The sequence below is a fragment of the Panthera tigris genome, chromosome B2, assembly GCF_018350195.1.
Source record: "Panthera tigris isolate Pti1 chromosome B2, P.tigris_Pti1_mat1.1, whole genome shotgun sequence".
Taxonomy (NCBI): Eukaryota; Metazoa; Chordata; class Mammalia; order Carnivora; family Felidae; genus Panthera; species Panthera tigris.
In genome coordinates this window covers 89,974,723-89,989,828 of record NC_056664.1, presented here as the reverse complement: position 1 = coordinate 89,989,828, position 15,106 = coordinate 89,974,723, and the positions used below count along the sequence as shown (strand labels likewise).

General features: G+C 33.3%; 1 protein-coding gene across 1 annotated transcript in view; it reads left to right on the top strand.

Annotated features, from left to right (window-relative positions):
* Window positions 1-15,106, top strand: part of ASCC3 (activating signal cointegrator 1 complex subunit 3) — a 353,465-nt gene that overhangs the window by 229,564 nt on the left and 108,795 nt on the right. Inside the window, exons 22-30 of the mRNA XM_042986876.1 lie at window positions 276-430; window positions 2,841-2,939; window positions 4,767-4,935; window positions 7,649-7,869; window positions 9,354-9,439; window positions 10,867-11,033; window positions 11,142-11,287; window positions 11,411-11,531; window positions 14,208-14,350. Of these exons, the coding sequence (XP_042842810.1) occupies window positions 276-430; window positions 2,841-2,939; window positions 4,767-4,935; window positions 7,649-7,869; window positions 9,354-9,439; window positions 10,867-11,033; window positions 11,142-11,287; window positions 11,411-11,531; window positions 14,208-14,350 (1,307 nt within the window). The remainder of the gene's footprint in view (window positions 1-275; window positions 431-2,840; window positions 2,940-4,766; window positions 4,936-7,648; window positions 7,870-9,353; window positions 9,440-10,866; window positions 11,034-11,141; window positions 11,288-11,410; window positions 11,532-14,207; window positions 14,351-15,106) is intronic.

The window sequence follows — 15,106 nt, the reverse complement described above, 5'->3', positions numbered from 1 at the left end:
ATAGTAGTTTAAACACTGTCAAGTTTCAGTAATTTTAAGAACCCTATTAATAGCTGAAGAAACCTTGATACTGGTTTTCAGAGCTATGAATTGCTAATTCAAGTTAACTATTACAAAATATTCAAACATGCCAGGTCAAGAATGTCAGCTATTCTACATAGCAAATCATAAAACAAGCAATAAAACCACCTTCTCTGAAATCCCATTTACAAGTCAGATTATATTGCTTTTTTTCTGTCTGAACACATTTCTTCTATGTGATGTTTTCCTTACAGGTCACATGCTGCATCATGTGAATATTGGGCTCAAGGTCAAACAATGTGTTCATCAGATTCCTTCTGTTACAATGGAAGCATCCATTCAGCCCATCACACGGACTGTCCTCCGAGTGACGCTCAGCATCTGTCCTGATTTTACTTGGAATGATCAGGTAAAAGTGGAAAATATCTATATCCATGATAAACAAAATGTCTATACTGCAGGTTCAATTACACCTCCTTACATATGTCCTTAAGGCATGTAGAAAATCTCTAAAAAGAAGATACACTGAAGATTTATTTTAAACAGTACAGTAATATTTACTATCATCCTCAAGAAAAACATGGTATAATACATTAATATGTCAACCAATGAGACCTTTCCAGAACTCTTAGGTGACCTGAATATTTAGCATTGAACAACAGTTTAGTGATCACTTTCATAGTGACTTTGCTTATTAACTCTGTCTTCTTTAATTTTCTCTCTGGTATCTTCATTTTTGCCAGTCCTACTTACTCTGTCATTTTAGTCTATTAAAAAAGTCAAGATTCTTCGTGCTAAACAAGCCCTTTAATCCTGATATTTCTCCAACTATCATTCTCTTCTTTTCTTTACCATTAGACTTGTAGAAAGAGTAGTCTGTATTTTCTTCCTGGTCACCAGTTTCTCTCCTGCTGAGACTACTTTCTCAGTGATTACTAAAAACTGACTGGTTGCCATAATAAATGACTTTTTCTCAGATCTTTTTTACTTCTCTGAACATTCAGCACTATACTTCGTCCTTCTTGAGAATGCCCTTCCTTGGCACCCATAACATGCCTGTTTCTGTTTGTATACCTTCGATTCTTCTTTCTAAATCTTAGGTGTTACTGTTTGTGTGTGTGTGTGTGTGTGTGTGTGTGTGTGTGTGTGTGTGTGTGTGTGTGTGTGTGTTTAGGAAGATCTACTCTTGATCCTCTTCTTATTCTGTCAAAATTTTTAAAGGTCTGTCTTTTCAGTAGTTACTGTACAAAGAGTACAGTAGAGATTGTAGATACAAAAGAAAGTAAGTCTCAATCCTTTCTTTCAAGAAGCCAGTGGAGGAAGGCAAGGAAATCAGTAATTGTAGTGGCAATTCCTACTTTACATGGTTATTGTAAGGTTCTAATTCAGTTTCAGTAAATATCTTCTACATTACCTGACATTATTTGTACATCTTTAATATGAATTAATTTTGTCAGTGTGCTCAAAAATTACCCAACCGTAGTCCTAATGCAAATCTACCACTGGTCGTAAACTGTCCTAACCAGTAATTTCTTCAGTTTCCTTGTCTGTAAACATAAGTAATAATAATAATAATAATTAGTTTTTCATAGAATTTCTGTGAGAGCTACATGATAGAAAATTATATTTAATATTTGTATAAACAAAGTTTCACATAAAATATAAATTAGCCATATACTCATTTTCATTTTGTATTTAATAGAGTATTTTTAAAATGCATAAAAGCTTTATTTTTTTTCACACTGTTTACTTCTATCAGTATCCATAGAAAATCTTTTACAGTTTGGTTTAATTCATTAGTATGATAGTGTACTTAATTGTTTTTATTGTAAACTCTATCAGTTAGAAGGCTGTTGACTACAAGAATAGAAAACCTAACTGTCTCAAACTGACTTATGCAGGAAAATATATTGTCTTCCACAATAAAAGTTCCAAAGGTAGAATAGGCTTCAAAGGTGATTGAGTCTTTTATTTAATGCTATAATTTAGGGCCCATCATATTGCTGTCCTGACACTCTTGGCTACTTTGCAAATATTTTCATGCTTCCTTGTTCATGCTTAACAGAGAAAGGTAAACACACCCCTACTTCATTAACCCAGAGCATGGACTAGAAGACTTTTTCTTCAGTCTAACTGGGCTGGTATTGAGCATGTGCCTATCCCTTACCACAAGCTGTTTGTTGTAAGGAGGATGCTGTAAGCTGATTGGCTTGTACTAAACAAAATCATCCTGAGAGATGTGGTCACCTTCTCCTGAGTCACATTAGAGAAAGATGAACACTGAACAAGATTGAGCTTTGTTAGGGGGAAAAAAAAAAAGAGGGAGAGGAATGAATACACGAAATATAGTATATCTAGCTATCCAATGGAATATTATTTGTCAATTAAAAAGAATGAAGACTGATGCATGATACAACATGAATGAACCTTGAAAACATGGTAAATGAAAGAAGTGAATCACAGAAGCCCACATATGATTCTATTTATATGAAATGTCCAATATAGGCAAATCTTTATAGAGAGAAAGCAGATTGGGGTTGTCAAGGTTGGAGACCAATAGGGGAAGATACGTAGTGACTGCAAATGGGTTTAAGGTACCTTTTTGGGGGTAGTTCTAAAATTAGATTATGGAAGACTTTGTACAACTTTGTGAATATATTAAAACCATTGAACTATATACTTTAAATGAGTAAACTTTGTTATGTAAATTATAAATCAATAAAGCTGTTAGAGAAGAATGGCTGCTGGGTGTGCAGACAACAATATCCCTTACTTGAGTTAAAATATACATAGTATTAGCATCTTATTTTTTTTTCTAGGTCCATGGGACAGTAGGAGAACCTTGGTGGATTTGGGTAGAAGATCCTACAAATGACCATATTTATCATTCAGAGTATTTTATAGTTCTAAAAAAACAGGTAAACATGGGTGTGTTGCTCTATTATTATGTTGCTATTATAGAAAGAAGAAAATATGAACTAAATAATTTCTGTTTTTACCTATTTCTCTACAATTTCATAATGCCATTAAAGCTTTATTTATTATTTTTTATGTTTCTATTTGGTTTTAAAGAAAACAGGAATTGCATGTTATTGTATTCATATATTCAATGTGATCTTAGTTTGAGAAAATGAATTGTAATTTTTATCATGGTTTAAGGCATGACTTCCAGAGGAGTGGAATATGTCAAATGGATGGGATAAGTAATGTAATAGATAAATAAAATTAAATAAATAAAAATTACTAACTTTAGGTTATTTATTAAATAAAAACTAGTAACTTTAGGTGTTACAAAAACAAAATACTAAAGAGTATTGGCTCACAGAGTAAAAAGGGCATTTTATTTTATTTTTTTTTTCAGTATATGAAGTTTATTGTCAAATTGATTTCCATACAACACCCAGTGCTCATCCCAAAAGGTGCCCTCCTCAATACCCATCACCCACCCTCCCCTCCCTCCCACCTCCCATCAACCCTCAGTTTGTTCTCAGTTTTTAACAGTCTCTTATGCTTTGGCTCTCTCCCCCATGGGTTTCTGTTAAGTTTCTCAGGATCCACATAAGAGTGAAACCATATGGTATCTGTCTTTCTCTGTATGGCTTATTTCACTTAGCATAACACTCTCCAGTTCCATCCATGTTGCTACAAAGGGCCATATTTCATTCTTTCTCATTGCCACATCGTACTCCATTGTGTATATAAACCACAATTTCTTTATCCGTTCATCAGTTGATGGACATTTAGGTTCTTTCCATAATTTGGCTATTGTTGAAAGTGCTGCTATAAATATTGGGGTACAAGTGCCCCTATGCATCAGTACTCCTGTATCCCTTGGGTAAATTCCTAGCAGTACTGTTGCTGGGTCATAGGGTAGATCTATTTTTAATTTTTCGAGGAACCTCCACACTGTTTTCCAGAGTGGCTACACCAATTTGCATTCCCACCAACAGTGCAAGAGGGTTCCCGTTTCTCCACATCCTCTCCAGCATCTATAGTCTCCTGATTTGTTCATTTTGGCCACTCTGACTGGCGTGAGGTGATATCTGAGTGTGGTTTTGATTTGTATTTCCCTGATGAGGAGAGATGTTGAGCATTTCTTCATGTGCCTGTTGGCCATCTGGATGTCTTCTTTAGAGAAGTGTCTATAAAAAGGGCATTTTTAAAAAATTTTCCATAAATAACAGCAGAAAGACTCAATTTGATGCTGGCATATCTTTAACTGTGATGCTTCATCCATGATTTCTCTTTTTATTGAAGAGAAAGCAAGCTTCAGGCTGGGAACCTTGGGTAGACAGCAGTAGAATTTCACAGCAATGTTTTGTGTTCATGATTACCTTCTATTTATGCTAGTTTCTCTTATTTCACTTAATGTAGTAATAGAATTTAAAGAAAAATATTAAGTAAATAATTTGGTAAAAATTATGAAGTTGAGTAATTTAATGCATGAAGTTTGGGAAATTCTGATAATGAGTCAAACTGGTAACTTGTTAATACGTGATGATATGCATATATAAATAATATAAATTGAGTATAAATTTTACTTTCAACAGTATCAGGTATCCTCAGAAGGAAACCACCTACACATTTCTAAAGTGCCTGAAAATCTCGACTATTTAGGAATCTAAGATATATTCTTTATCTTTAGTACCTCTTGCTGTAGATATCATTCATTGTCTTAACCATAGACTAAGAAGGCCTTTATCATTAGCATATTCATATTCATCTGAGACTTTATTTCACATTAGGTCATTAGTAAAGAAGCTCAACTACTGGTGTTTACAATCCCTATTTTTGAGCCTTTGCCTTCCCAATACTACATCCGAGCAGTGTCTGATAGATGGTTAGGAGCTGAGGCTGTATGCATTATCAACTTTCAACATCTGATTCTACCAGAGAGACATCCTCCTCATACAGGTAACATTGAATAGTAACTTGAATCATTGATTTTGCAGAAGTGTTGTGTTAATTAAAGTTGCAATTGTCTATACTTAAAAGTTGTCTGAATCTGAATCAGAATCCAACTTATTTGTCAATATAGTTTGAAAAGAGACTTTCTAAAATAGATCGCTATATATACATTTGGTAGAGTTTCATGGTGGGCCTTAATTTTGTTTTAGTTCCAAAACATTAAAGTAAGTCTAATTCAATCTCATAGTTCTAATAAGCATGAGACTCACTATTTCTGTATTATTTTGCCTTTATCCCTATTTTTACATATAATCATTACAATTTCTCCGTATTTTCTTCCTTTTCCATTGCAAGTGTTAATCTGTGTTCTCTGTGAAACTTTTGAGGTATACTTTTTCTTTGCGTTTATTACTGTTTACTTAAACGTATTTCTAGTATGTTAAATGAATTAATTAAAGTGAATTATAGGTTCTTTTCCCTCCATACAGTGTGCTTCTACACCAAAAAAAAAAACAAATGCTAATATTAAGGAATTAGATAATGCTATCACTACAGAATAGATTCACTATACCTCAAGTCACTTTGCATCCAACAAACAAGTACCATTTTTATTAGTTCTGTTCCTCCACAGTAATATGATAAAAGGGTATATACTAATCTGCAATATCATGTAACAGTTTTTCATTGTCAACTAACAAAAATCCATTTTAGATTTTTGTAACATGAGCAAGTATGTTTATATTGTGACTTATTAAAGAAGCAAAATTTCATGAATGTTTATATTGATACTTTCCAGTGGCCTATATTCTATTTCAAAAATGTCTTTAGGGGCACCAGGGTGGCTCAGTCAGTTAAGCTTCTGACTCTTGATCTCAGCTCAGGTCTTTATCTCAGGGTCATGAGTTCAAGCCCATGTTGGGCTCTGCATGAAGCCTACTTAAAAAAAAATCTTTAGATTGAGCTATTAATTTATTGTATTAAGTTTATTTCTTACTGAGAATTCATAATTGATAATTATTGATTTCAGGAGGCCTTTAATTTATAGAAAATTGAAGGTCAATTTTATTTTCATATAATTCCTCTGAAGACAAACTCTTTGTTTTTTCAAAATAAAAATGTTAGTAAGAACATTTTTATTAGTTCTTACTAACATATTTTTAACAATCCTTTGGGAAACGAAAGAAGGCATTAATGTGACTTTCATCTTTGCCATTTTTGTCAAATGGGTACCTTGTTCATTATCTTAACATATCTTAAAGGGAAATACTTTAGACTACAGCTTAAAACCACTTGGATATGTTGATAAAACTAAAAAAGTTCGTCAACAGAGAAATAATGAGATTGTAGTATCTACTGATATACTCACTGAAGAGGACCCTTCTGCTTTTCTTCCATCAAATATGCCTATATATGATATCTAGAATCTCAGAATACATAACGATGTTTAGTGCTTTAGTTTAAAAATACATGCTACCATCATCACTAGTAGATCTCTGACTTCAGTACTTGATTTTAACGTGCATTAACATTATATTTTAATGCTCATTTTATCACCTCTCTGTTGAGTGGCCAAGCACATATCATCCTATTTATATAATTAGTTGACTTCTGACTACATTTTAAAAAGCAGTAAATGTACCACCGTGACATCTCAGTTGATACTATAAATGCATGATGTAACCTCAGTGATTCCCAGTTCTATTTGGCTGAGTGTGTGTGTGTGTGTGCGTGCATGCGGGTGTGTGCGTGGGTGCATGTGTGCATATGGTGCCTCACTGAGCCTAAATCAGCCAAGAAAATTCTTCAACTTTCATAGAAGTCAATCATTTTAATTTATATCAACAATATATATCGACGATCAATATATACCAAAATGTTTATTTTTTAGTTCCTATTAAGAATATGTCTATGCCTTGATTAGCATTGCAAGGTAAGACTTCTTCCCTTCTTGATTTCAGTAGTACAGAAGATTTAGGAGATTATAATCTGCTATAGAAAACATGTGGTTAGCTCTCAAGTACCTATGTAATAGAGTAGAGCTGTGGAGCTAAGATAATATTTTAAAAATAGCTTTTTATTTTTAAGTGTAATTTTTGAGAAGAGAATTCTCCAGGCTTTCTGTTATGTGTTTTCTCAGTGCAGTTCTTTTTTACCCAGTCATTCTCTGGTTTGAAACTCCCCCCTGAGTTTCTTCCTTTAATTATTTTTAGTTTAGTTTACATTGGCTAGAGCAATAGCTCACTCAACCATTCTGGTTTGGTCCATTTTCTAACAGATCAAAGGAAATTTCTTATTGGTAACCATTCTAGCACTGAAGTTTGCAAGTGGTTTTCCTTTTTCTACAGATAGGGGTAGATTTAGTTTTCTTCTATACCATGCATATTTTCGTTCACCTGTTATTCAAATTACTTTCCTGATTGGGAGGAGCAATATAGGTAGGTAGGTAGGTAGATGGGTAGATAGATAGATAGATAGATACAGGTATGACATTATATTCGGTATATGGGAACTCCCCCAGAAAAGTGTCCAGTTTGTCAATATTATAGATGTAGTAACAGGGAAAAAAAGATACGTAACAGTATGTAAAAATTTTTGTTAAGTCTTTTTTTTCCCCCTCTAAGGAATTAAAGATTATTATAATTTATTCCTAAGAGACAATATGCAGTATTGTGCATTTTTTCCAGTTTTTTTAATGGCAGTACGTGTTTCATCTTTTCAGAATTACTGGATCTTCAGCCTTTACCAATCACAGCTTTGGGATGTGAAGCATATGAAGCACTATACAACTTTAGCCACTTTAACCCTGTGCAGACACAAATATTTCATACCCTGTACCACACAGACTGTAATGTCCTCCTTGGAGCACCCACTGGATCAGGAAAGACCGTTGCTGCTGAATTAGCCATTTTCAGAGTCTTCAACAAGTACCCTACTTCAAAGGTCTGTTTGAAAGAATCACATGCTTACATTAAATTAGAAAATGCAGTTCATAATCTGTAAACTAGCCAGTTCTAAATACACATCAGGACACAAGCACTCTCTCAGTGAATTTTCTGAGCAGGAGGTGGGGGTGCAGGGGACCAGATCAGTATTAGATAACTGGCCAGAAGAAAACTTATCTTAAACTTTGGAGTTCTCTAGTTAGATTTCTAATGTACATGTCAATTTCCACATCTTTTTCTCATTATAAGATACCTGATTCATAGCCATATTTATTTATAAGATAAATAATGACTTTTAATCACATCCTTTTGCTATAAAAGAACTCCTAATCTGGGCATCTGGGTGGATCAGTCGGTTGAGCATCCGACTTCGGCTCAGGTCATGATCTCACAGTTTTTGGGTTCAAGCCCCGCATCAGGCTCTGTGCTGACCGCTTGCTCAGAGCCTGGAGCCTGCTTCTGATTCTGTGTCTCCTTCTCTCTCTGCCCCTCCCCCGCTCACGCTTTGTCTCACTCTTTCTCAAAAATAAATAAATGTAAAAAAAAAAAAATTTTTTTTAAAAGAAATCCTAATCTTTAAACAAATACAGTTTAATTATACACAAGAAATACAGAGGCAGTTTTATTCCACATTTCTGCAAATGCCATATTATTAATGTAAAGTAATGTGGCAAGTCAAATAAGTCTTAAATTTATGCTTTCCTGAAATGTGAAGTACATACTCATAGTTTAGAGGTACATATTTTTCAGGAAAGCTAATTCATACATTGTGATTGGAATTATGTGGTATTTTCCTCATCATTTATTCTTTTAGAAATGTTTTAACTTCCTTTTTCAGTGATTTTCAATTAGCGACTTTTCTTCTCTGCTTAGCTTGAAGTTTTCCTACTTCTCAGTCTATTTTGTGGTTTTTGATCCATTATGAGACCTGTTAATACAATAGTAGAGCTTTCCTATAAATTTGAAACATTTTATAAGGGAAATATTTTTTTTCGCTGAACATTCCGTATATAGATTTGGATTATTAAAGACCAATTGTTGTTATTAAGAAAAGGTAGAATATATGACTAGCATTTTCCATAAAATCTCCATTAAAATTTAAACAACCAGATTATTTTTTAGAATTTCAAAAGTAGTAACTTTTTTCATGGAGGAGTTAGAATCTTGATCATAATAACAGGAAAAACTTATTTTCATCAGAATATAAAATACTTAAAACACCTTCAGTGACTTTTAAAAAATATTTAATATTTTCTATGTCAGAATTGTATGATGTCTTATATTTCTGTCTTACTTTGGATGAGGGTAATTTGAGCAAGTTAGTAACTTTCCTCATTAATTTTAAATTTTAAATTTTCAGTAATATAAGATACATTTTTAAACCACACTGTCGTCTGTGGATGAATTTTACAGGGTTTACCTTTATTTGAAAATGATGTTACTATTTTCATGAGATCTTTTTACCCTCCCCTCTGCTTTCAGGCAGTGTATATTGCACCCTTAAAAGCTCTTGTACGTGAAAGAATGGATGATTGGAAAGTTAGAATAGAAGAAAAACTTGGTAAAAAGTAAGTTCTTGCTTTATCAGAAGATGTGTTTTAAGTAACCTAAAAGGATGAACAAATAAAAGATTTTCACAAAACTGTTGAATGCTTTTACAGTGATTTTCATAGTCTTTTATTTAAGGGTATTGTAATTACTGTTAAAATGTTATCACTATTCCCATTGTTTTAGTATCGAAAAATGAAAGTCCTTTAATTATTTAATATGAATACTTGACAAAATAATTCTCTCAAAATTTTTAAATTCTAAAACTAAAGAAAAATAAGTTTTATCTCTTTATTTTCCTTTCATATCATTCACAGTAAGTCCCAGAAATCACACTGAGGGCATTTTGCTTATAAATAATCTACCAAAAAATAGAAATTCGTTAAAGAACATTACTTTTTAAAGAATATTTTAGCATTGCACAAGTTTATTCATTGTGGTATTGTTTTTACTAGCAAGGTTGCAGGTAACCTGAGTGTCCAATAGAACATGACTAAATAAATTATAGTACATTTACACAATGCAAAATATTGTATCATTCTATTAAGAATGAACTTTTTATATACTGAAGGAGTGATCTCCAGAGATATTATAGAAAATGTTTTTAAGTAAAGTATCCTGTCTTTTACTTTTTTAAAAAATGGTAAAGAATATATGTTGTTGCTTTAGAATAAGGACCAGGTGATTGGAAGATAGACATACTACAGAGACTGCTCACCACACATTCTTTGAACCACGTGAATATATTACATATTCAAAATAATAAAATACAAAAATAAAAAATGAATAAAAATAAGCAAAAGCTTTGGGAACCCTGTACTTGGGGGAACTAGTCTTACCCTTTTTTGTTTTTTTAGAATTAAGTTAGATATAAAAATTATTTAGTGATTACCTAAAATTTAGAGTTGGCCTTCAGATTTCCCTCTTTCTCACTATAAAACTGAGGTCTTCTTAGAATGAGGTAGCATATATTTGCCCCAGCATATCTTGTTTATGTCCTAGTATGTTTGGATTTACCTATATTATCTATAGAAATTTTTAGTCTAAAAAAAGAAATGAAGCTTACACGTAATTATGTTCTTAGTGAATGCCTCTTCATGTCTTAATAAATTAACACTTTCCGTCATTAGAAAGGTGTTTATTCCAACATATGGAGAAGGAAGTATGAGTTCAGCTCTATAAAAACACATAGAGCAGAGACTTTGTAAACATAATCATAGCAAAGTTTGACACCTTTGCATATCTGCATGAAAGTTAGATTATCAGTGATTTCAATTGATATGTTCTGTTACAATTCTTAAGAAACATATTTTGGACTCAGAAAATTTCAAAAATCAAGGGGAGATAAGTAGTATTAAGCATTATAAAATTTTATTCTGAAGGATAAATTTTCACCTTTCCAAGGACATGTGTTTTCTGAGAAAAAGATCATTTTCTTCCTTTCCAGAGTTATTGAACTAACCGGGGATGTGACTCCTGATATGAAATCCATTGCTAAGGCTGACCTTATCGTCACTACACCAGAGAAGTGGGATGGAGTCAGTAGAAGCTGGCAAAATAGGAACTATGTGAAGCAAGTCACTATTCTCATCATAGATGAGATCCATCTGCTTGGTAGGTACCACTGTATCTGATGCCAGTTTACACATTTTGACTCTCATACTTGCAGCAGCCAGCATCGGACTTGTTAAATGATTAACATGTATTATTCCTATTTCCTAGGGGAGGAAAGAGGCCCTGTTCTAGAAGTCATTGTATCTCGAACAAATTTCATCTCATCACACACAGAAAAGCCTGTTAGAATAGTTGGACTATCTACTGCATTAGCTAATGCCAGAGACCTTGCTGATTGGCTCAACATTCATCAGGTATATGGAAGATTGATAAATAGGCATTTAATAGTGTGGCTTAGGTGGCCATATTAATGAGACACTGTTACATACACTTAAATAGGAAAACAGAAAATGATTTCTTTCTCGTTTTTACTCTAGATGGGCTTGTTCAATTTCCGACCATCAGTACGTCCAGTTCCACTGGAAGTTCACATTCAGGGCTTCCCAGGTCAACATTACTGTCCTCGTATGGCTAGTATGAATAAGCCTACATTTCAAGGTAAGCTTCAGATCCTTGGAGTAATTTGTATGGTAGCATTAAATGCGTTCGAGATAATTTGGGTTTCTTTGAAATGGCGGTACTGTTCCAACTTCCACAAATGTGTAAAACAATTTACCTCAGCTGTTAAGGAAAGAAAATGTGTGTTGAATTAACTATTGAAAATTGGAGAGATTTTGTAGATGATACTGTGTTGGTAGTAGAAAAATGTATTCTTAAAAAGTAAATCATTCTTAATCTATTAAGTTATTTTCTTATGGTAGTAGCTTGAACAAATGATAAATAGGAACTATAAGTGTAAAAAAAAATCACATAATCTTAATTTTTACCAGAAATCCTAAAACTTACAAATTTCAACACTTTTTTTTTTTTTTTACAGTGTTCTGCTTCATTTTTTGGTTTTCCTTTTCTAACAGATTAGGCAAGCAGGAAAGATTTAAGAATAACACTCCTATTTTATTGAAACATGTTTTGTTTAGCTGCATAAGGAATATTTATTATATCAATTAAAAATAACCTCCAAAATAAATTCTCTAGTGTGAACTGCTGTTGATTGTGAGGTGACAGTTGTGAGGTGACTTTTTAGCTGCTGTAATTAGCCTGATGACAGAAGCAAAGTATTGATTGTGAACTAGAGACCAATCTTGGCAGTTCAGATTATTTACACCTCCACAGAAGCATTGTACAAAATCACTAATGAACAATAAATCTGCCGTGAGCTGTTCAGCCACACCTGTTCTTGCAGCAGCAAAAATCCATTAAATGTTGAGGTTTAAAAAAAGAGATTCATTCATGATTATGTGTACAAATGATACCAATATTGTACTAATATGTGTATTTTAAACATTGTATTTCTAATACGATTTATCAAAGCACTACCATTTATATTCTGTAATATTCTGATAAACTGTGAGTGAGAAATAAGATAGTTTATTTTTCACGGTATGTATTGTTGTGATTGCTTGTGTTTATGTAAGGAATGGCCAATTGCATACCAATGGTTGAAAGGAAGCATTTGTGTTATATAAATCAATAGTAAATAACTGAAATACTTACACTTCTCTAGATATGATATCAGTACAGAAGCTGTCTTTATAAACTATTTATTATACCTGTAGTGTATCACTGTATTTCTTTGAGTTTAGAAATAGGATTTTATAGCTTTATTTTCTTACTCTTCGAGTATAAATATAGTGAAGTTCATGTCAACATTTTCATTATAATCCTTGTTAAGAAACAAGCCTATAGAAAGAAATTCTGCAGCTCACATTTCAAACAAGAAATTACAGAAGGTTAAATTTTTTTATGTAAAACTGTTAAATATCTCTGTGTTAAGAGATCTTTGTACACATAAGTGTTAATTTCATATGTGTCATCTTATCAGTATTTCGGAGCCAATGTAAAGAAGCCCTGTTTCCAGTTAGGTCAGATGACTTATGTGGCTCTTTAGGTAATTTTTTTTCTTTCAGTCAAATTACTCATGTTTCAAACTATTCATTGCATCTTCTGTGTGTCTACCTTCCATGTGAATCTCTGTCACTCAGACAGAGATTCAGACATGATATTCTCTTCAGCTCTCTTCTACATTCTCTTATCTTTCCATTTGAAACCTTACACATATGTTTTAGAGAAAAGTAAAACCTTCATTCGACATATCTCTGACTAGTTTATTGATATAAAATCTTTTTTTTTTTTAATTTTTTTTTAATGTTTATTTATTTTTGAGACAGAGAGAGACAGAGCATGAATGGGGGAGGGGCAGAGAGCGAGGGAGACACAGAATCGGAAGCAGGCTCCAGGCTCTGAGCCATCAGCCCAGAGCCTGACGCGGGGCTCGAACTCACAAACCATGAGATCGTGACCTGAGCTGAAGTCGTACGCTCAACCGACTGAGCCACCCAGGAGCCCCAGATATAAAATCTTTTTTTTGAATATTTTAATGCTTTTATTTATATTTGACGGAGAGAGAGAAAGCGAGCGCATGAGTGGAGGAGGGGCACAGAGACAGAGACAGAATCTGAAGCAGGCTCCAGGCTCTGAGCTGTCAGCACAGAGCATGATGCGGGGCTGGAACTCACGAGCAGTGAGATCGTGACCTGAGCTGAAATCGGATGCTTAACCCGCTAAGCCACCCAGGTGCCCCACAAACTCTCTTAGTTATTCCATTCACTAGTAATGACAAAAATCAAAGGAAATTTTGGAGCTTTTCTTAGAGAGTTTTCATCACTAGGTAGGACCTAACTCTCTCCCCCAACCCTAGGACCAGTTAACTCTATAATATCGTTGCTTAGGTGAGCAGAAACACAACTCAGAAAACTCAACCTTAGATTTAGTATTCATATACAGCTTTTACTGAAGAGTCTCAGCTTTTGTGTTACCTTCCTCAGCAACTCAGAGTAGAACTGGGAGCTGACACAGTTCAGCTTCCCCTGTTCAGGCAATATGCTCTCGTAGGTAGGTTCAGCTACCTTTCCTTTCCTGTCATTTCTCCAATATGTTGTCAGATCCAAGTAGTACCACAGATAATGCTGAATTTCATGACTAAATTAAGAATTTATTTAAATCAATGATACTAGCTTTCATGTATCATCCATTTCATATCCTAATGACATTCATATTTGGTTGTAAGTAGCTTGCTTACTCTTATTGTCCACATTTTCCACAACTTTTCAATAGCAATTAGAAGCCATTCTCCAGCCAAACCTGTTTTGATATTTGTCTCATCAAGACGTCAAACTCGTCTTACTGCTTTGGAATTGATAGCTTTTCTGGCTACTGAAGAAGATCCAAAGCAGTGGTTGAATATGGATGAAAGAGAGGTAAGCAATATATTTTATTTCTACTTCTTATACATGTCAAATTAGTTTGTATTATAATTAATGAAAATTACATATTTAATGATGTGTAGTTTTACTCTATACTAAAAGTTTAGTATAACATTACAGAAATTTGGGGAAAAATATAGGAAATGCATAATACTGCCACCTTAACACCTTTAATATTGTTATGTATTTTCTTCCAATATTTTCCTGCTAAATAAGTATTTTTATTCCATATTTACTTCCATATGTTTTCCCTTCAACATCATCAGCTATGTATATTATAATATGCATATTTGTCTTTCTATTGGAGTGTTCACTGCCCTCATGCAACTTATAATCAATTTTGCAAAATTAACTTCCTATAAAATGTGTAATATGACCATTTTCAAAAATTTAGAAAACACTAAATGTATAAAAATTAAAAACCTGTTGTTATCCTGTAGCCAAGTAGTGAAATTTGAAGCAATTAAAATTTTTTATGTCTATACAATTCTATTATGTGGCCATTTCATTGTATTTTTCCTCTATCATTAGATAATCATGCACCTTTATTATTATGGTTGGTTTTTATTTAGACTTGTTTCCTCAGTGTAGAGTTCCAACTTAAAATGCAATGGGTCAAATAATGTGTATATTTTTATAGCTTTTCATATACACTGCTAATTATTTTCCAAACCGCACATCCCAGTTAATGTCCCCACCATTGATATGTGTATTGTCAGTAGTGTATGAGAGTAACAGTTTTACTACATC